The sequence below is a fragment of the Adelges cooleyi genome, unplaced genomic scaffold (genome assembly GCF_023614345.1).
Source record: "Adelges cooleyi isolate 19-005CV unplaced genomic scaffold, UGA_ACOO_1.1 ACOO_flye_CR_arks_rails_tigmint_CR_PRNA_376, whole genome shotgun sequence".
NCBI classification, from domain to species: Eukaryota; Metazoa; Arthropoda; class Insecta; order Hemiptera; family Adelgidae; genus Adelges; species Adelges cooleyi.
In genome coordinates, this window is record NW_026096053.1 from 13315377 (window position 1) to 13337092 (window position 21716).

At 33.7% G+C, this 21716-nt stretch overlaps 6 protein-coding genes across 9 annotated transcripts; 2 read left to right on the top strand and 4 right to left on the bottom strand.

Annotated features, from left to right (window-relative positions):
• The first annotated feature begins 367 nt into the window (after nt 1–367).
• LOC126840989 (uncharacterized) lies at nt 368–2083 on the top strand. The gene is made up of 7 exons (XM_050577112.1): nt 368–423; nt 616–696; nt 786–824; nt 953–1003; nt 1101–1130; nt 1555–1647; nt 1849–2083. Exons 4-7 carry the CDS (start codon nt 955–957, stop codon nt 2076–2078), a joined length of 402 nt encoding a protein of 133 aa, XP_050433069.1. The 5' UTR covers nt 368–423; nt 616–696; nt 786–824; nt 953–954; the 3' UTR covers nt 2079–2083.
• Nucleotides 2084–3321: 1238 nt separating this feature from the next.
• Nucleotides 3322–7589, bottom strand: LOC126840829 (protein lifeguard 1-like). Of its 2 annotated transcripts, none has more exons than XM_050576788.1 (4): nt 7339–7589; nt 5831–5900; nt 5363–5582; nt 3322–5179 (listed from the first exon to the last, which is right to left on the bottom strand). In XM_050576788.1, exons 2-4 carry the CDS (start codon nt 5874–5876, stop codon nt 4546–4548), a joined length of 900 nt encoding a protein of 299 aa, XP_050432745.1. In that variant the 5' UTR covers nt 5877–5900; nt 7339–7589; the 3' UTR covers nt 3322–4545. The 2 variants fall into 2 exon arrangements, with proteins under 2 accessions (XP_050432745.1, XP_050432746.1); XM_050576789.1 differs by lacking the exon at nt 7339–7589 and adding an exon at nt 6978–7150.
• Nucleotides 7590–8623: 1034 nt separating this feature from the next.
• On the bottom strand, nt 8624–9532 carry LOC126840255 (mitochondrial translation release factor in rescue). Its single transcript, XM_050575880.1, has one exon. It carries the CDS (start codon nt 9530–9532, stop codon nt 9080–9082), a length of 453 nt encoding a protein of 150 aa, XP_050431837.1. The 3' UTR covers nt 8624–9079.
• On the bottom strand, nt 9467–11177 carry LOC126840256 (MIEF1 upstream open reading frame protein). 2 transcript variants are annotated; one of them, XM_050575881.1, is made up of 4 exons: nt 11016–11177; nt 9964–10064; nt 9698–9864; nt 9467–9590 (listed from the first exon to the last, which is right to left on the bottom strand). In XM_050575881.1, exons 3-4 carry the CDS (start codon nt 9860–9862, stop codon nt 9552–9554), a joined length of 204 nt encoding a protein of 67 aa, XP_050431838.1. In that variant the 5' UTR covers nt 9863–9864; nt 9964–10064; nt 11016–11177; the 3' UTR covers nt 9467–9551. The 2 variants fall into 2 exon arrangements, with proteins under 2 accessions (XP_050431838.1, XP_050431839.1); XM_050575882.1 differs by lacking the exon at nt 11016–11177 and adding an exon at nt 10167–10234.
• Nucleotides 11178–11320: 143 nt separating this feature from the next.
• LOC126840253 (large proline-rich protein BAG6) lies at nt 11321–18394 on the top strand. Of its 2 annotated transcripts, XM_050575877.1 has the most exons (21): nt 11321–11746; nt 11834–11910; nt 11992–12109; nt 12822–13034; nt 13235–13499; nt 13598–13806; nt 13889–14027; nt 14114–14276; nt 14344–14629; nt 14704–14997; nt 15068–15292; nt 15414–15785; nt 15862–15953; nt 16098–16148; nt 16247–16594; nt 16666–16765; nt 16845–16969; nt 17062–17232; nt 17305–17406; nt 17502–17658; nt 17725–18394. In XM_050575877.1, the coding sequence occupies exons 2-21, from the start codon at nt 11848–11850 to the stop codon at nt 17931–17933; spliced, it is 3702 nt and encodes a 1233-aa protein (XP_050431834.1). In that variant the 5' UTR covers nt 11321–11746; nt 11834–11847; the 3' UTR covers nt 17934–18394. The 2 variants fall into 2 exon arrangements, with proteins under 2 accessions (XP_050431834.1, XP_050431835.1); XM_050575878.1 differs by lacking the exon at nt 16098–16148 and having other exon boundaries at nt 11322–11746; nt 17725–18392.
• A 279-nt stretch (nt 18395–18673) lies between these two features.
• LOC126840254 (probable peptidyl-tRNA hydrolase 2) lies at nt 18674–19880 on the bottom strand. Its single transcript, XM_050575879.1, has 4 exons — nt 19598–19880; nt 19310–19516; nt 19168–19253; nt 18674–19054 (listed from the first exon to the last, which is right to left on the bottom strand). Exons 1-4 carry the CDS (start codon nt 19730–19732, stop codon nt 18850–18852), a joined length of 633 nt encoding a protein of 210 aa, XP_050431836.1. The 5' UTR covers nt 19733–19880; the 3' UTR covers nt 18674–18849.
• Nucleotides 19881–21716: the final 1836 nt, after the last annotated feature.

A 21716-nucleotide genomic window follows, 5' to 3' on the forward strand; every position in this document is an offset into this window, starting at 1 on the left:
TGCTTCGGTGCACGTTTTGGTAGCCTTAGGTGATTATTTAATTTTTACACTTGCACAAGACAGTTTTTTTAAATCTATAAAAAAAAACATCAATATTTAACTTATATTACAGATATGACAGATTTTTTTTTATATTTATTACAGATGACTATCGAAAGCAGATCGTCATAACAAGTCAGTAAACATTTTTTTATAGAAAATAATTTGTTGTGTTATTCTATACACTTATGTATATAATTTTTTACAGCCCAACATATGTTTTATACAAGAGGTGAAATTTATTCAATATTGAAATACTAAAATATAAATTATATAAAGTAGTTTTTAGTTTTTTTTTTCATAGATAAACCCATTTTTTGTTTTTTCTAGCTGATTTGCCAAGAGTCATTGAAAACGTTGTTCTTTCTAAAAAACTCAATATGGGTAATTATAATAAAAAAAATAATAGTATTAATAGAGCGGTGCTATTATATGAAAACAGTTTAAGTTGAAATATACGATATTGATTGCAACAAAATATTATTATTAAGCAAATTTATCGGTGATGTTGAATGTTAAATTTTACTTTAAAATTTTAAAAAAACACTACTAATGTTGCTTATTATTTGTTTTTAGAATAAAAAAATGAATCCAATGTCATAAAATGATTTGATGTTATTTTTTCAGTGGAATTGGCTTTGATCTTTGCCGTACCGGGTAATATTTTCTCAACGCTCTGTGGACTTGTTTCCACATAGTTGTTTGATATTTATTAAGTAAAAAAATTGGTTTTCTTTCAATTTCAGATGTCCAATACAACCACGTCAAAGATTACATAGAGAAACGTAAATATTCTCAGTAGTAAAGTATTGTTTATTTTGAGATTTACCATAGAGTTACACAATATTATTGATTTCTATCACAATATCATATCATGTACATATTAAAATTGATTTTGTTTAAAATTTTTCAGAAATGATTGACTATCAAATAATTGCGCGAGAAAAAATATGGGATTTAACAAGTAGGTAAATTTAACTCTTCCAGACAATCACTACATTTGATTGATATAATATAGTTATCAATGTACTATTACTAAATGTTTTATAATTTTGTTACAGAAATCCTTCCAACTAGAATGTTCACATTGGGTAATCGCAATGGTTTTTGAGGTTTTTTTTTTGTTGAGAAAAAGCTCTTCAAAATGTGTATGAATGTTGTGGCGGGTGTTTCCCCTTGCCAGAATTTTCCTTAACAAGTTTAGTCTCTCTGCCAGGCTCAATAAAGGGAAATAAAAAAAGTCCCAAGCTTTGCAAATGTTTTCATTTATTATACAAATTTGGAACTCGGTCGACAAAATTTCCCAAAGTCACAGTAACTTTAAGTGGAAAAATATGTTTATACTTTAGCGGTTTTACTCGATTTTTAAGGGCTGAAATTTAAAAATGTTGGCAAAATAAAATACCTTTATACCAATATGGTAGATTGTACAAACGTGTAACAATATTGTGGTTCTTTTAAATGTAATGCAACTCTATCGGCGAGTAATTATTTTGTTTTGGTTTTTTTTTTAAGGGAAATATCGTGAAGTTGATCTAACAGATCTGGGAGATCAAAGAAGACGCATAACTTTAGAAGCAATAAAGACATTAATCCGTAATGTAATAGGTAAATATTCAGATCAACTTTTTTACCTTTTTGTACTTACACTAATTTGCAGCAATAGTTCTAAACAATTGATGTGTAGAGTTCACCGTGTCCATTTCTATATTTTTCTTACTATTTATTCCACACGCTTGTAGTTGTGTCTTGCAAACGAAGAAAAGCAATATCGAATGAGCTCTAAATTTAATTATCTTTGTTTTTCAGGAGGTCGTAATACAAATTTCGGCGAATTTTCCGATATGTGTATTTTAATAGGATTATTCAAAAATATAAAATACCGAACCCCGTTAATAGTAAATGCCGAGATCAACGCAATGGGAGCTTGTTTACTAACACATATAAACAATAATGTTAGCAGATACCATTACATTGAAGATGAAATTTGGGAATTTGACGGTACTACAATAGAGTCGTTTTCCTTTCAATTACAATAATTTGGGCCAGGAATTATATAAAGACAACTTTTTTTTTTTAAATACTATTATTATTATATGTATGCATACCTCCTAATAACAAATTAGTCAATACATTTAATGTAGTTGAAAATAAACAGTTATAATCACCATTAAGAAAACATTTGTTGCTTATGTATTGTTATGATAAATATATAGTGTTATTTAATAGTTATCCCAAATGTGGACGGGAATGGGATGGAGAAATGTTTTGGAAGCGGTGGGAATAGAATGGTGATAAGAGGATATAAATAATCCCTGGCTAACTGATTGATAAGAGAATCAGCTGATAAGAGACAAGTGATAAGAGGAAATCGTTAATCTTCAGTACAATAAACGTATTTAAAAAACTGGAACTAAAGTATGCTTTTGCCAAACATTTTTCTAACAGTGAAGTACAAAGGTTACACAATTGCATTTGTTTACTTACAGTCGTTAGATCAATAGACTTTGTTCACCAGATTGTACAGTTCAAAATATGTTTTTTCTGAAGATCAAATTAGTAAACTCAATTCAGATCATGACTTAGAAAAATTAATTAATCTTGACACTTATTTAATAGAGGCTAATTGTTCTGATGCGTGTAAAGTATAACCGGGTCAAATTTCGAAGAAAAGCCACAGAAAATAAGTAAAAAATAACTAATATACTACCGGAACTATTTAAATATATATATATATATATATTTTTGATATTATATTAATAATTATTTTATCCTGACATAATTCGGACTTTAATTTTGTATTTAATTTTTTATCTAATCAGGCTTTCTTCCAGGTTGTGGAAGTCAAATTTTCAATAACTCTTTTGTTTACTTAAAAAAGACACGGAAGTGAATAGTAAGAATTATTTTCATTTCACACATTAATAACGTGTGTTCACGACTTAAATAATTTATTATATAATGTAATTGTATTAGTCAAAATAATTACAACAAAAAAAGAATAATGTGTTTTAGCAATTTATCCGAATACAATAATGTACCGGAATTGCCTATGCAGAACGCCGTATTAGAAAGATACTATGTTTAATATTTTAATTTGATATTAAATGCAACAGCCAGCTTACAGTTTCGCGTAAAATCGTTTATTCGATTAGTTAGTTTCCATAGTAATTCCTGAAGACCTTTCCTTAACTGATGAGCGGGTAAAGTGGTCACATGTCTGATGTCTTGAGAAACAACAAGTCATAACGGAAAATAATAATAAACAAAACCAAAAAACAATTAGAATAGGAATTAATTTTATTTGAAATTGAAGAATAATAACACATTTTGTTCACACGTACAATTAAATCCAGTCCAGTGATTACACTTTCGGAGTGAAAAAATGTGAAGTCACTTAATAAATAGTAAAATATATATTGACAAAAAAAAAAAAAAAGTAACTTATTATAATGTTTATTCACATTTAATAAAATAGTAACAATGAGTAAAAAATAATTTGGACTAATGATAATAATAAAAATTACTTCTAGGTATAATAAAATATTTATAGGAATGGATACATTAATACAAATTATACATTTATGTAATGTTTAAACACAAAATAATAAAAACCCAAACGATAAATTGATAAATTAAATTTTAAAAGAAAAACTATCTACAAAAATATAAGCGTTTAATTTATTTTTCCAACACTTATCGTTAATAAAACTTGGGTATTACATTCTCGTTGTTGATAATAACAAAATGAAAAAATAAAATGAACCTTTCGATGTTACCCGAATAGAATAATACAAGTAGAAGAGTTACAAAATAAATAATTAAACTAACACGTAATTACAAATGCTGATTTTTTGTTGAACAAAAAAACTTTTTTTTTTTTTGGCATACGAGGGTAACAACTGTGTATTTTAAATGAATAATATAAGGTTGTTTACTTCATTTATAAATAGAGGTATAGCTTGCAGTAATAACAATTATTAAATTGTTTATAAATGTATGCTTTGTTTCAGCGCTTTATATTTCTCGTAGTATGAACGATAAATGTGATAAAGTATGAAAAATAAGAAATTTATAGTAAGTATAAAACCGCAACTTGTGCGGAGGAAAAAAAGGCCAGGTATATTAGTTGCGTAAAATAGGTAGGTACTTCACATTTGTAAAAGCGTTATTTTTAATCAGTTAACTCGAGATATTACGTATACCACTCGATTATATTTAAATAATAACTTCAAATATATTATATATATATAGATAAAAACAAATTAACAATCTTAGCTGCAATTTCGTTTAAAAATATATTTGAAAATGGTACTCGCTTAGCCAATAAATAGTTAGAACAGAATTTTTCTGCAGACTTTGCCATAATATTGTCGTACGCTAAATTTCAATGTTTATGCTGAAACCAAAAAAACATAAAGGAGTATTGCGCGGAAAGTATTTATTTTGTAAATGTTTTTTTTTTTTTTTTTGAGGTACTGTGTAAGTATTTTTGTAGGAGAAGTTTTAGTCATCACTCGACGCGCCTATTATGGTGAGGATGTACAAGAAAATATTGATAATGTCCACGTAAATGTTCAACGCTGCGAAAATATACTCTTCTGGCGACAACGAATACTTGTGGTCGCCGCCGACCATCAGCTGCGTGTCGTATATCAAATACACCGAGAAAATCAACGCGCCGGCCGAAGCGATTATGGTCGTCATCAATTTGCTCGGCCAGAACATGGCCACGAGACTGACGATGAGTAATATAATAGCGGCCACCATCAGAAAACCTCCCATGACGGTGAAATCGATTTTCGTCTGCAGCGCAAAGACCGTGAGCGCAAAGCATAGCAATGTAGTTATTCCGAGCGCCAACAACACTTCTTGCGGGTAAAAACGAGTTACGGACACGGCCACCAAAAACGATTCGGCCACGGTGAATACAAACAATAAGATAAAGTTTGTTGGAGTTTTTCGACGTAAATCTTCACAGCAGGCTAGCGCGATCAGCGTACCAAACGTGATTACGATCGCTATCAAACTAAGACCCGGATGCGTTTTCACGTAGGTTTTTGTGGGTTCGTGGAGAGTCGAAAAAGCGACAAAAACCAACGTTATCAGTAGTTGACACATAAGTATGCTGTACACTTTGCTGTAAAAAAAAAAAAAAAAACAAATAAAATAATTAACAACAATTTCATTAATGGGCTAAGATCATCGTTGGGCAATATTTATGAAATCCGTAAACAAGTAATTTATTATTAAAAACAATTATTCTATAAAATTATCGTAACATAAAATCTAGATAATACATAATCGATCAAACAACACTCACCTAATGAAATGTCTACGGATTGTCTTGTCACTGAATCCAAAATTATCCGGCGCATTGTAACTGTTGTTTTGTGGTACGTTTGGTGTTCCGTAAGCTTCGCCGTATTGGGGCGGATATCCACCATATCCACCGCTAGGTGCATATCCACCGCTAGGTACGTATCCACCATCTGCTTTAGGATATGGAGCTGCTTGTGGATAAAATCCTGGAGGTGGCGGTGCTGAAATATAATTAAATAATATTTAACTTAAAAACATATTATTGTACCGAGATAAGCGACTAGTAGTAAAATATAAATATAAAAATGTATATTTATATAAATAAAAAAATGTTCTTTAAATTACATTTTTCAACGAGAAACCATTAAAACTGTATCAAATGTATGCAAAATTTATGTATGAAAAAAAAATGTTGACATTGGGAACAATAGTTTACTATTAACATTTAATAAACTTTAAAGTAATATACCTGAACCTGTTCCATAAGGTGTTTGTGTTTGTTGCCACGTACTCATTGTGAACTGTACTTATCAAAAATTCTGAAACAAAAAAGGAAATTGTATTTTAATAATTAGATACAAACTAATCGTGGTACAATAATGTTAAAGTGATTAATAATATTGTATTTATATGTTATCATTTATTAGGCTTAGCCCAGTACATTAAATATATATATATGTCCGCCAATTAGTTTGTCGGATGTAGATTTACTATCTAAATATTGCAGTCTAAACTAATACATTCACAAACAATAGAGCAATAATATTTGTTACGGTTTTTCCGATGCAAACACATTATTGTCCCCCCTGCAAATTGTTTTTTAGAATTATATTTTTACTAAATAGACTGTGAAGAGAAAAAAAATTACCATTTTATAAAAGAATTTTCATGTACGTATAAATGATACTGTACTGCACACGTTGAGAGATAATTTTCTAACGCAGTAAATAAACTAAAATGTCATATCCGACTTCTAACAAAATAGCCATTTGAAAATAACAAATAACATTTAAATGATTTTTTTTAGTATTTTTTAGTATTTAAAAAAAAAATTTTAAAACAAAAATTATCCGCATAGATTATAAAAAAGTTTATAACCACCTTGAAAAATTCCAGTAAATTCATACCATCTAAAAAAATGTATTATTAAAAAAAACCTTTATGACTGAGCTTATTTTATGGTGTGTTAGCTGAAAATAGATTTGAAATGACGTGGCTTGAAAAAAATAAAACATTCATAGTATATTGGCTACAAAATATGGCGCTAAAATAAAAAAATAAATTAAATTAAATTGGATTGGATTTTTAAATTATACAGTTAAATTGAATGTAGAAATTTATCCAAAGATGACATCAGAAATAAAATACGTATATAACAATGAAATACGCCTATAAGCAATTAGTCACCACATTTATGGAGTAGACAACAACAACACTGTTGCAATCATGGTAAATTATATTAGGTTTTATCTATATATTTCATTAACCCAATAGCAATAAAAAATAACAATACAATGAACAATTATAGTTGTTGCCGATTAATTACTGTTGTACGGTAAACAATAAACCGTAATATTAAGTCGTATTTCTTTAGGGCAAAAAAAACAAAGACATACTCAAATTTTCACAACACCTCGTCTTAATTCTCGGTTGTGACGTTTTTGAATTTACCAAAAATAAACACACACACACACACAACTCTACAAAATATTATACTGTTGGCAAATTTATTGATTATAGGTATATTATGTAACGTTCACCATGGCACCGCCGGTTATATAGAAACAAACGCGGCATAAAAAAAATGAGAAAATATTAAAAAAAAAATATATATATATAATAATAATAATAATAATAATAAACAAGTCAAATCGAGAAGCCGCGAAAGTTGCGAACAGTGTGTTGTTGTAAAACGAAATCTGGCATTTGCAGACGGACCGTTTAAGATTAGATTGCACAAACAGATGCAATACTTACCGTTTTGTACAAATCCAACTGACACACACACGACAACACTAAATAAAATGCACACCGATCGTATTATTATAATATAATATATAATTAACACTTTTGACACTGTACACAAATAGCAACCAAGTACAAGTACACAGATACAAGTCTGATGGATTATTATCGAACACTGAATTAGAAAAACAACACAGTGACTCACTAATGACGACAAGAAAAAAAAACTATTTTATTATATGTATATATTTATAAACGGCAATAATATAATGTTGTGTGCAGATTATAGAATGCTCTAGAACTTTTGCGCGTTTATCATATGCAGTATGGCCAAACAGCTGCTGGTAACGCTTCTCGATAGGGCTTAGCACGTGGTTTAAATATACTAGGTTATTGCGTGCCCACTTTATTTTCATTATCAATTCACAAAAAAATGGCGGCGTACACGGCACACACGGTACATTCGCAGAATAAATGAATTTCATTGGCCGAACCCTTTGCGCCGCCATTTTCGTCGAGATGCACTTACCTAGTGTATTTCAGCCGTTGTTTCGGATTTCGGAAATGCGTTGGGGCGACAATATAATTATCATTGCATTATGTTAAAGGCTTTGACGTTACACAGTGTAGCCACTGCCATAAATACAAATTACCGTATCGATAATATAATAATACACGGTGTAAAACCCATATAGTCTGTATTGTTTTTACATGTATATGTAAATAATATGTTTATTGTTATAGGTTGTCAATCGTTTTGTTTTCAGAAATTTAAGCAGACACTTGAAATAGAACGCCTTTGTACATAGTTAATATATCTTGCCCGATTGTATGCACTTTCATTGTTTAAATTTTAAACTATTGTACAAAAAATACACAACGAATTACCAATGACAATATATTTTTTAAGTAGAAATATCTATATATATATTTGCATATTCAAGGTTGGAGCTTGGGCCTTGAACTGTAAGTGTATTTTTAACTTTTAAGTTAATTTTTTCTCCTAATACTTTACTAAGTTATCCTGTTCTGTTTTCGTGGTGATAACATAATATCACAAGTTGCAATTAAATTAAACTTGTAAAATATTATGTGTTTGGCGAATAATTGTTGTTGTTAATTAAATAAATAAAAGTCCATTGGAAATCCAAAACCCGATTGCTTGTTGTAAAATAAAATTTAACAAACACTTAAAAATAGTTTAACGTTACTCAAGATTTTAGGTGTACGTACAAGTTTTGTAACAATAGTTTTAATACTTTACTTGACTGGGATTGAAAATAATAAAAACAAATACTGGATAGTTTATCAATTTAAATTACCCAGATGCTTCAGAAATCTTTATTTCAGTATTATTACGATATACCACGTAAAATTCCCTCAACAATAATAATAATAATGAAATGTTTTACTTTAAACGAGTTGACAAAAAAATCAATAAATTCCTCAGCCTTACATGTATAAAACTATAATCCATACACTGTCATGTAACATAAGTATCCGATATCCATCAATACGTTGTATGGTATTAACGAAATTGTAAACTTTTCTATCTGTATACTTATGGCCTAGAAGCCTTATTAGAAGCTTAATTTTTAAAACAAAAACAACAAGTTCTTTTAAGCTATTCAAGTTAAAAACAAAATTATTGGTAAACATTTAAGGTTAATTAAATATTTTATCACATATACCTAATGATAATTGTTTCATGTTAATGAAAAAATGTGGAAAACACGCAGGCATTGGCTTGAAACTACTTTTCCAGTTCTCTTGACATCCAGTCTTTTTTTAAGGCTTCCATTTTTTTACGTTTCCATTCTTTATTGGCATTTTTTTTCGATTGTACGGATTTTTTTTGCGCTTCAATCGATTGATCACCGTTTTGTATTATATCTAACTTATTGATTAACTTCTCTCTAGCCAGCTTTTTGTTATCGTCCACACATCTGGATTCGTGACATTTAATGACGATACCGGTGGGCTTGTGTTTCAGTACGACGCAATTGGAATTTTTATTTACCGCAGATCCACCGGGACCACTGCCTTTGACACAAGTTTCCTCCAAGTCGTTTTCATTTAAAACTGGTACTCGAGATCGGTCAATAACGTGTTTGTTTTTGTGTAGGCTCAAAGCAAATGTTCTATTCTGTTTTACGCCGTTGATGGGAACAACTAACAACACTAATTTTCTGTATAAATATTGCATGACTAACAGTGTACAATTACTATACTATTGATTTTCTCTTTAGTAACTCTTGACCTTTCTGAAAATGTTTAAGATGACTATAAAATAAATGTTATGTAACAGTTTGGAATATTTCATATCAATAGTTTCAATTCATTATACAATGTATTATTTACTTAAACTTACATCGTACGAAAATTGTATTTCTTTAGGGTCGGATAATAGTTTATTTTGTTTAAACTCTTCTTTAATTCGTCTTTGATAATAGTTTTTGTTGGTTAGTTTTAAGTTGGAACCGTACTTCAGCAACTCCTTGTACAATTTCAATACTTGCAAAGAAGTAACGGACATGCCTAAAATAAATAAATAATCAATTCTTAATGTCAAGAAAAATGTGACGTTTATCGAGCTAACGTTATATAATGTTGGAACTCTTGTAGTGAGAAACTTACTTAAAATTATCGACGATTTGAATCCAATATAGTTTTTAGTATTGGAATAATTTTGAGTAGGGATCTAACGATCGGTGATCATAGAACTGTTTAAATAATAACTGCAGAGAAAAAAAAAAATATATTTTTTTAATTTAATTATAACTGACTAATTTTGAATTTATTAAACATTAAATTAACTAGGAATTCCAGTTTTTTATTACCAAAAAAATACCTATAACCTGTGATTAGACTGGATTTATAATGTTTAGAATTTAAAGTTAAAACACAGATAAGGTAAAAAAAAAAATGTTATAAATTTAAAAAAAATTTTTTAATCTAATTTGTGGTTAAAATTTGAATGATAAGACTGATAAGAGTGATAAGAGTATTACACATGAGATCAGTGTAACCTATTTAACAATAATGTATAATGTGTACATAAAATTAATATTTTATAAACTAATTCAACCCATTAAATGGTAATAAATAAAGCTTGGATGTTTATATATTATGACTGCATATTTTTTCGGTGAAATCAGATTTATACCCAAATACAATATATTATATAAATTCGATTCACAAAGACTAGATTTTAAAGCAGCAAACTTGTATTGTATATTATATTTGCATATTTGACACTTCTGCACATACATTTGCCTACATAATGGTTATTTCTAGATTTAGTAGCATATTTGTAAGTATAAATAATAAAAATGTTCACTAAAGGCATATCAATAGTTGCATATTTTGACATTTTCCAATGTATATAATAAAATTATGGTCATTAACATCCAGTTAGGCAAAATTATAGTTTTCGTTGAAAAAAAAAATCTACCTACCTAGAAAAATAATGTTTTCTCTCCTGAAAAAAAAAAAACATAAAATTTGAAACTGGGCCTTTGTTCTATTAAAGCGTCTCGACTATTTTTTTAATGGGTTTTCTCGAGCGTAATCGTCTTGCATAATGCACTTTTTTTTTCATAAACTATACGGAAATGGTATTAACATTTTCATACAAAGACGATTACTTGCAAATTAAATTACATATAAAATGTAATAAAAACACTTACTTGTTGTACGCGCTCTAAAGAAATTATACTTGTGTGTAATAAGCGTTGAAAAAAGAAAAATCGTAGGCTCTAGTAGGAGGCACAGTGCCTATATGATGGCCTACGCGCAGTCGATCGTCTTGCCGTTTGTACACGGTAAACGTTGGCGGCGTTCTTGCTCTCTTGCCGCCACCAGACGTCGCGCCGTCGTTGCGTTACACCGCTCCAAGACGGACGGTCTTGCACATTCTTCCATGGTTTATCACTAAAAGGCGATATTTCGTCATTTCGTGCCTGCCCACCGCTGCGGACCGCCTACACTGTGCCTGGTGGCTATTGCCGTGCACTATAATATTATAGTAGTAGTAGTAGTGGTAACGTCCACTGGGCCCTCTCGACTCTATCCTGTTATTTCGTGTTTTTCTTTCCTCTCCGAATTTGTGTCCAATTTTTTTTCGTTTTCCGATTATCATATCATCGACGGCCGGATGTGTGTTTCTCGGTGTTAAGTTTCTCGCTCGACGCAAATCGAGAAACGCGTGTCCAACGACGACGATGGCTGAACAATAATAACGCGAAACATAACACAAGTGTGCCGCCGTACTACGTCGTAATCGAGATCAATCAATAACGGGAACGGCCTTTGGGTTCTTGTGATTGCATTTTTTTTTTTTTTTTTTTTTTTTTGGAATTACACATCTATTATCGATTACACGTTCGTGGCCGTGTGTGTGTGTGTGCGTGCAAAGGAGGTACGAACGACAACAACGTTTTGTCACGGTTTTGCGATTTTGTTTGTTTTTTTTTTTGCAATTACACTTGAAATTTTATTTTTACAGAAATTCGGCCCAAAATGATCGACTTGACGATTAAAACGTTGGACTCGCGCAATCACAAATTCCGAGTGCCCGACACCGTAAGTGTACAAAACACCATATGTCCTCGACGGTATCGTTTCGACGTACTAATTTTGTTTTTGTTTCCCATGACCCGTTAGTTCACCGTGCTGGAACTCAAAGAACACATTGCGGAACAAGTCAACGTTGCCGTGGTCCAGCAAAGGTTGATATTCTGCGGTCGCGTCCTCAGCAATGAAACCAAACTCGCCGACATCGGTAAGTCTTTAACGTTACGAGAAACATAGCGTATTATCAACGCGCTCCGGTCGCTTTGAGAACATATCTCGGTTCGTTGTCGCATCAACGGCGACTGGGTTCTACCCAACCGCAACATCGTCACGGTTCGGCTCCGTCCGGGTATGTTCTTAAAGACGTGATCGGAGTATACACGTATACGTGTATAGCTAGGTTAGGTTAAGCTAATGCATATGAATATTTATCGACGCCAAGGTATATGCCATTAGTTCAGCTTAAGTTCATTTTACCGTTCAATAAACAAAATTATTTTCAATCTCGATATTTGCCGTTAACGATTGTCATCGCACCGTGCGTGTACGTTATCGTGGCAAAGCCATGTGTAGTAAAATTCATTATGAATTATTATTGTACTTAATAGAAAAAAATAATACCTTTAATTCCCCATCCATCATGTAGCCTAACGGGCCTTTAATGCCTAACGCTGCCATGATGGTTTCTTGACAAATATGCTGTTACTGGAGAGGCCGATGGTGGCTCATTTTTGCCGGACAATTGCTCGCCTGTGACCGGCAACAGTGAACATATTTCTCTAATACACTCGCTCTATACATCTCGCTAATACACTGTCGCCCAACCTACTCGGCCACTCTTCCTCCTTGTCAACCATAATTTGAATATTTATTTATAACCGAGTAAGGATATAATATCGTAATTGATTTGTTTTTTTTAGGAATCGATGGAAAAGTTATGCATCTTGTTCAAAAAGTACCGCGCTTGGCGAGTACTACTACTGGGACGTCGTCGTCGTCTTCCACGACAACAAATACGAATAGCCGTTTAGGACAAGGCGGTATAGGCCCAGGTTTCAGAGGATGGCACGCGCACGACCCTACAGTAGTATTCGGCGCTATTGGTATACCTTCAGATTTCATGCACGTACGAGGTACGTATTTCTCATTGTATTTTATAGGGTTAAGTGTGAAACTAATTTTAGACAAAATAAAATATCAAAGTTTATTCGTCTTGATAAATATTCAAAGAAATAAGTAATTTATAATATTAACATGACGTACAAATTAAACATGATCAATTTATCGCTAGTGTTGTAAATTGATTAGTTAATCGCTTTTGTGTTGTTTTTAGAAATTCCACGTCCGGCTAACAACAGGAATAACAGCACCAGGAACCGATTGTCGATGGCTATGGATATGATACAAAAAAGCAACGCGATTTTAGACACGCTCGAAAACCCTTCGGCCAGTCAGAACGAACAGGCGTCTACAAACGATACAGAACAACAGCCGCCGGAGCAATTTTCAGAAGAACCTACGCAAGACGAGGCAGCCGGCGAAAGTTTCTCCGACGCTCTTTCCCCGCCGACACAACCCGACCAGGATTCCGTAAATGTGTAAGTCATAAAAATAGTTGTTGGTTTTTTTTTTTCAAATTAAATTTACACATTATTTTGTATGTATTTGTATTGTACCCGCTTAAAATATAATACAGGAGCTATGAAGTCGACGAAACGTACCCAAACACTGTTGTCGTTACAATTGACGCTACACATCATATGCGGATGCCTCAAGGGTTAATGCAACACATGCAAAATCAATTGAACGCCGATTCCGCGAATCAGTTGAACGCCGATTCCGCGAATCAGTTGAACGCCGATTCCGCGAATCCAGTTGCTCGAGATCCCAACGAACAGAGTCAGGGTTAGTAAATATTATTAGGTTATTTTTTTAGTATAATTGCTTGAAAATAAACCGTTAAATGATTTGTTTATGTATTTTACAGCTGTTGAAGACGAAGCTGCGTCGGCCTCGGTAAACGTTTCGACTCAATCGTCCACCACTCAGCCACAAGCAGAACAAGTTGCCGCCAGTACAACTCCTGCAGCAGCAGCGGCGGCGGCGGCAGCTGAACAAAATCCAAGGTGAACTATTATTATCTATTTATATTATTTTTTTTAGAGAGTGTGAGAGATAATTAATTACAATATTTTTAATATTTGTCATTTAGGGACGACCAAACTGCAGAAAATAGATCTATGTCTATCAGCCACGATAGAAATCGTCTTAAGAAACTGATTGAAGAACTGAATAAACTGAATGCCAGATTTCAGCCATTTTACCATAGTTACTGTCAATATATAACCGACGATCCTCAATTCGAATCTGCCGATGTAAATATTTTACAACCTCACCTAGTTGGCCATCATTATTTTTTAATCTTCAATCGTTTTGCCCTAGGGTGAAAACGGTTCGACCCGAGCTCAAAGCGTTTTCAACGGCGTGTCGGAAGTGATGCATTACATATCGCACATATATCACGCTATAAGCGATCTGAAAGTATCGTTCAACAGACCGCCTCCGCGTCCGTTCCAGTCGCGCGGCTGTCTTTTGCAAAGAGGCATTTTACATACGGCCCATTCAATTCCGGTGGCCGCGGTGCCGCCGCCAACTCAGCAACCCAGCTCCACCCAGACGACCAATTCGAACCAATCCATTCCTAGCGTACGAGCCTTCAGACTTGACTGTAAGTAACGTTGTTGTGACGTGGTGTTTTGTGCATCATATTTCTTAAAAAATAAACACAAATATTTATTTCAGTTATGAACCCCGAAGGAGGGACTCCTGAACCGGTTAGTGTAAACTTAACAAATTTAGCTCAAGCCGAAGCCAATACAAACGCGGCGGCGACTGAATCGAATGCTGAAAGTAACAACACTACTAATAATACTTCTGGTACATCCGAGTTTCCAGCCGGCACTCCGCACAGTGTTGAGTTGATGTTTGATCTTACTCCGGGCGGTATTCGAATCGACTCTCTCGAAGCGGCTTTCGTAGCTCCTAACGCTTCTTCGGCGGCGCCAAACCAACAGCCGCCAACAGCTGCGTCTACTCGTAAGTGTTGAGTGGCGAATGATTTGAAAATTACAAAAAACCTGCACTATGAATATTTATCGTGTTCCAGAATCGACAACGGCCAGCAGTGAAGTGCCACCGCCCAATAACATGTCGTCGATGCCAATCGATTGGATGGATCAAATGATTGATGTTATTTCTAGTGGCGTACGTCGTCCGTTCATGCCTGATCAACCTTTAGACTGGGTTAGCGTTCCAACGACTTCTACTCGGACACCTCGCGTCACTCCGAGGACTACGGATTCTTCGTCGACGTCAAACACTCCATCTTCGGGTAGGTCACAAGTAGTGGCATCTTATCTTGCATGTTTCCTTGTGTACCTAATAATAATGCATAGAAATAATATTTGTTTTTAATGCGATTACGACCTAATGTTTACGTTATATTGTTCTAGGAATATCATCGCGAGAACGAGGAAACTCTCGTTTGGATCCGTTTTTGCCATGCAGTTCACATCATTTTGAATCGCATTTAAGATCAATGGTGCTAGCCAGGCGGCCGAGAGGAACGTCCGCTGGTAATAATTCGAGTTCTAGTCCGATGACGCCCGCTTCGCCGCCCGAGATGAGACAGTTCACAGGCAGACGTCGCAACAGGCCCTTCGACGATCAAGAGTTGGGCTTTGGCCTGCACGTACTTCCTATTCCTTGGGGAAGAAATCGTAACAACGTCGCTACGACTTCGGCAAACAACACTGCCGCTCAAACTACTCCGCAGCAGGCTAGCGGCGGGGCCAGTGCTGCAAACACGATAGCTGGACAAATAAGTAATTTACTCGATTGTGTTTTTTTTTCTATCGGTCGGCGTCACTGTTTAATACTGTACGTTGTTGTACGATTTAGGAGTGGGCATGGAGAGCGTTTTTAGCACAATTGAAAGAGAAGCCCTTAGGTCTCGTGACGCCAATGGACAACCCGCCAATATTTCAGTACAAGTAAGTGAAGAAATTTACAAAAATTAATTCATATATTACAAGGGTATACCTAAAATAATAATATATCGAAACGATGAAGTCGATCATTTTGATTATTGAAAAAAAAAATACCGACCAATAACTGATTTTATTTCGTGTTCATAGCCGGCTTCTTTAAATAACCGTACTTCTGGTATAAGTATTGGTTATTTGCAAGTGAGTTTTATGATTATTATTATTGAAAAGTAACTTCAGAATGACTTAGTTACCTAGACATACATAGTTGCCTACATCTTATTTTTTTATTTTTTTAGGGTCTCGAGTCGCAAATAAATACAGATCTATTGGATTTACGTGGTCGAGACGAACTTTTGTTCAGAACTATTGGAACTATATCTTTTTTCACCAGCATGGCAGGTCGATCCGTGCTGATGGACATTTTCCTGACGATCGCTCGCGAATGGACTCTACACGACATACTGTATTTGAACACAAGATCTGAACAGTCGTCCATCGTACAGCATCCCGTTTCCAGACACAGAGACGCTTTGACCAATTTCGTTTTGGACCGAATCATGCTTAACCAGCCGCCTACCAACGCCAACATTGAAGACGCAGCCAATCGTATATATCAAGAGCTATTGCCATACGTCAATGTCATCGTATGTATTATTTGATTGGTTTTTTTTGTTTATTACTAATTTTTGCTAATCGATCTGTTCAATCAATCAAGCATTGTTCCGTGACAATACGTTCCAATGTGGATTTCGGCGCGACAATTTTGAGATACATTACTCTGAACCTTCGCGGAATCGTTTTTTGCTGCACCGAAAGTAAGATTTATAATGTTTTTATTCCATTCTGTATTGTCGGTGTGCTGTTATTTTTTTTTTTCTAATTGCTCAATTTCAGATCGAGCGGGCGCTTCCAACGACATAGTGACGTCGTTGAGTCGGTTCTGCCAAGGATTGTTTTCGATACTCATTTACTGTTGCAATAACCGTTCTGTGTTCAGATTAAACGTCGCCGCATTATTGGTACGTATCGAACAAGTGTTCGTATTTAATTAATTAAGACGAGAAATCCCCTAACTTTTCGACGTTCTCGTCTTTGATTATTGTCGTTTCAGCGATTTTTACCATTGCCGGTTAATCTGCAACGTCTCGTAATGAACAACGCCCGTTTGAACATAGACCGTTATTGGGAGGCCATAAGCGATTTCAACATAAGCGTCGCTTCCATATGCAATTACATTGTACCATCCAGCGGCAGCAGCAGTCAAGCGCAACCGACGTTGACGGTAAGTCGTAATCGAATAATTTTAAAAATGTGTGTGTGTGGTGTTTGTATAATATAAAATTCCTTTGTTCAGCCCAATCCGGAACAGTCTTCCAATTCGAACGCCGCCGAAGCCAACGATCCTTTACCCGAGGTCGTGCTCGGATCTCAAGAATGGCACCACAGCGTTCCGCCGGTAAATCTATCTGAAATTTGTCGTCTCTACGTATAAATTAGAATATATTATATTGTTAATGAATTTATTGTTAAAAATATCTTTTTTTTTTTAAGGAATGGGTGCCCGTGATTTCTAGAGACTCGCAACGCCAAAGGCGTCAAGGTGCGCAACCGCCTTACAGCGACGCATACTTGTCCGGCATGCCGAACAAACGTCGAAAGATCGTCACCAACTCCAAACCCCAAGGGTCTCTGTCGCAGATAATTACAAGTGAGATTTATTTTTTATTTTTTTACAATCGGTTATTTGATGTCAACGTGCGTTTGTGTGTTTTAGAAAATCTGGAAGTAGCGATGGGCGCAGCGGGCGTGGCCGTCAACAAAGAAGTCACAGCCAGCGTCGGAGCCGATACTGCGGTACAGAACGCGTACACAGAACGTATTAGGACGTTCGGCAGGTCCGGTCTGGACACCCATCCGGATTTCAGTCCCGACCGATATCCGAACGCTTCGAAATTTTTTTACAATCACAACCGCCAAAATTGAAAGAAAAAATTAATCGTAATTCACACATTTAGTCACATTATATAATATTATTATACAAACTTTGTTTATTTCAACCTGGTTTTTACTTTATTCGTGTTTTTCAATTTTATCTTCTACTCTCTTAATATGTCTAATTAAAAATAATTTAAAATAATCGTAGCGAGAGATTTTGCTTGTATTAAAATATATATATTCAATTTGGTTGTAATAAGTCAACCAAAAATTAATAAAACATTCTAGTAGGCTATTCGTCAAATAATTTAACCGTAGATTTCAATGTAAAGGTGTTGGCGAATTATTTAATGATATATTTTACCGAGTACTATATGTTGTACACAACTGTAATGCTTTTTATAACTACTATGTATATAATTATATATATATGTACTTCTAAAACTATGTGTAACTACTGTGAAGTATAAAAATACTACAATATTTATTGGTTTGTCGTAAAAAAAAAAAACAATTGTTTTTTTTTTTTTTCATTAGTCTTTTTATCTAATATTTGTTATAAGGCTAGACTACATAAAAAATATTATTACTATTTTAATTAAACTAAGAGAAATTGTTTTTGTTCTATTTAGATTAAATATTTATAGGCGAATAATAATAAAATGACTAAATAATATCGATATCATTTCCAATTTCGATAAAATCAATTTTGAATTTTATTGATCTGTAAACGAGTAAAACATATACTAGTAATATTTTATTAATTGGATATGTTAATAAATATTAAACGTGTATTCAATATATAATATGGTCACTTGTGTTTTTAATCGGCACATTTGTAGTTAAACAATTTTTTGTAATGTAACATTATGATATTTATCACATTAAATGTTTCAAAAAAAAAAAAAATACAAAACACGGTTTATTTGTTTTTTTTATCCTCGGGGTTAAAAAACCCTCCCCATCATTTAAGTAATCTCAGCTTTCCGGTGACGGGTTTCAGTTGGTCGTCGGATCCGAAAAGTGCGAGCGCCGTGAACGAATTCGGCGCTATCTCCGTTAGACCCGCGTCTTGGACGCAAAAGCACGGTATATTGTGCAATTTTCCTGCGGTGCATATGCGGATTAGGTCGGCAGTGTCTTTGGCTTCCAAGACGATTTTTCGACTTCTAAAATCAGATTTTGGTGAGTAAATGTATACCAGTCGAGGTTTGAAAAACGATAAGATACAAACATTTATTTTCATAGAATTTACGTAGCTTCAACTATATAAAACGCTTACCCTTGATCGTCCCAAATGTGAAAATCATTCTTGAGACTTTTGCGACCTTTGACAACTTCGTACAAGCCCAGAGCAGCATGAGCGGCCTATGAAAGAATATTATAAGTATACTGTATGTTTGTATGAAAATTATTCGCCCGACCTGAGAGGCGATTTTTCCGATGCCCATTTTGAGTCCCATGTTGATTACGATGACCATCTTGTAGGGAATGTTCACGTCTTCCCATAACTGATCACCGTCGTCCTCTACTAAGGGTATACAATCGTCGGACAACGGTTTGGTCGGATTAGTCAACAACTGTTCGACAATCACATCTTTGGGTACGCAGCATCCGGCCGATTCGATTATCTAGCCAAAAATGATTATCACTCTCTTTAGCGAGCAAATATATTAGGCACTCGTGCGACAACATAAAACGATTACTATTACTTTTAACACGTCCGCCTCGGGAAACCCCATTTCGATCAATTCTTGAGCTAATTTTTCTTTTTGTACATTCTGCTGTTCTGTACATTCACTATCGACGGCTTGGACTTCTTTATTCTCTTCGTTAATTGAACTCATAATATGAGACACGTTTATATTATATGCTATTTAAACAATTCAACGCATTTGTTTGTACAAAAAAAAAATCTCGACTGAAATTAACGGTTTGTTGAAACTCATTTGTAAAATTTCAAAAGAAAAATCAACGGGCAACAAGTCTTATCATATTATTCTTATCATAAAGTAAACACACTACCGGCGGCCATTTTGCGGTTATCACAAGATACAGTCATCCATGGCTGCTCTACGCAGTCACTATACAGAATAACCAGAAGGGAAACTTAACGAAAAAAAAAATCCACGGGTTCTAATCATAGACCTATAAAGAAGTCTTTATAGGTCTATGGTTCTAATGAGCCGCCAAAAAAGGTCCACTGTCATATTGTTTTTACGACTAAGAGAGTTAGACCACTGTGTATTTATAAATCAACCTTGAGATGGACTGTAGATAATAATTCCAGGAAAAACTATGTTATAAATGATTGTATATTTTTTTTTAGTTTAATAATCCTTGGATTAGTTTGGTGCAGCTCTATTGTAATTTAATTCTTTAAGTCGTTGTAAAATCTTTTATTCATATCCTTCATTATCAAAGGCCATGTATTCTGCCCAAGGTCTTCCTCTTCCAACGTGTCCTTCAATTATTATTATTGCCATTAATAAGCTCGAGTGTCTTAATAATAACATGTGTCCTATCTCTTCTGGATTGAATACTGTTCCAAAACTCTGGTTTTTTTTCTTTTATCTTATCTACTAGTACCTCTTAATAATTTGTCACCCTCTCGGTCCATGGTGTCTTGAGCTTTTTCCCGAAGCACCACATATTCTGTCAAAGGGTTTTGGCTTATTTTTTCCCCATCGAGTCGATTGTATGTGGGTTACACCGCAAAACGTCGCCCGACAAAACGTCGCCGGACAAAAAATCGACAAAACGTCGCCGGATAAAAAATCGACAAAACGCCGCCGGACTAAACGCTGCCCGTAAAAAGACCGCCTCCCAGTAATGCCAACACTAACAATATGTGTATATAATATACGATTATTAATGGTGCTAGTTGTGCTGCCAGCATGACATATTATTAAGGAGTAAATAGTAATCATCCATCTCATTTGACCATATTAATTTTTAAATATTTATTATTATGGTTAAATGACATTTTATAATTGAATTTTGAAAGAAAGAGCTTTTTGAAAATTAATGTGTAGCAAAAAAAAAAAAAAAATAGAAAACACTGATCAAATACTTGTACCTCTTTTAATGTTTATTACAAATCAATGGTTATACAAATTTATAGTGACTTGGAAAATGAAACCAAAACTAATGCAATAAAATTAAACTTTTTTTCTTTTTTGAAGCCACACCACTTTTACAACGAACGAACCAATTTAGGTATACCTAATATAAAAACAATCTAATGTATTTTTCATAGACAATTTTTAATTAAAATAAACTGAAGAACTAAATTAATCCGTGCTCGCGACTTCCATCAGACTTTGTTTATTAAGAAAAAAAATACTTAAAAGTATACAAAAAACGGCAGGTCTTATGTGAATAATAACAACTATTAAAGTCTTATAAATAAAGTCTTCATCTGTTGTCTTTGCAGAACCACAAAGAATATGGACCGAAAGGTTAATAACAATTAAACGACGGCTATTATATTCCAATTCTCCATTGAAAAAAGAATATACGTTGAGATGCAGTGGCGCTAAAATCGTTTTAAGACGAAAACATCACATCTAAGTCACGTGTGTTGTCCGAAACGTTAAAGGATGATCGAATTAACCCCTTAGATAATTCCCTTTAGGGATACTATAGTCCCCTAAAAAACAAAATATTTATAAAATTGAAAATTTATAATAAGAGCTAAAACAAATTACGATTATATTCCAAATGTTTACTTATTAATACTTATTTTGACTTAATCTACCACAAACCAGGCAAATTTTACTACACTCGATAAAAAAATGCAATCATTTAAATAAAAATCGCGTTTGATTT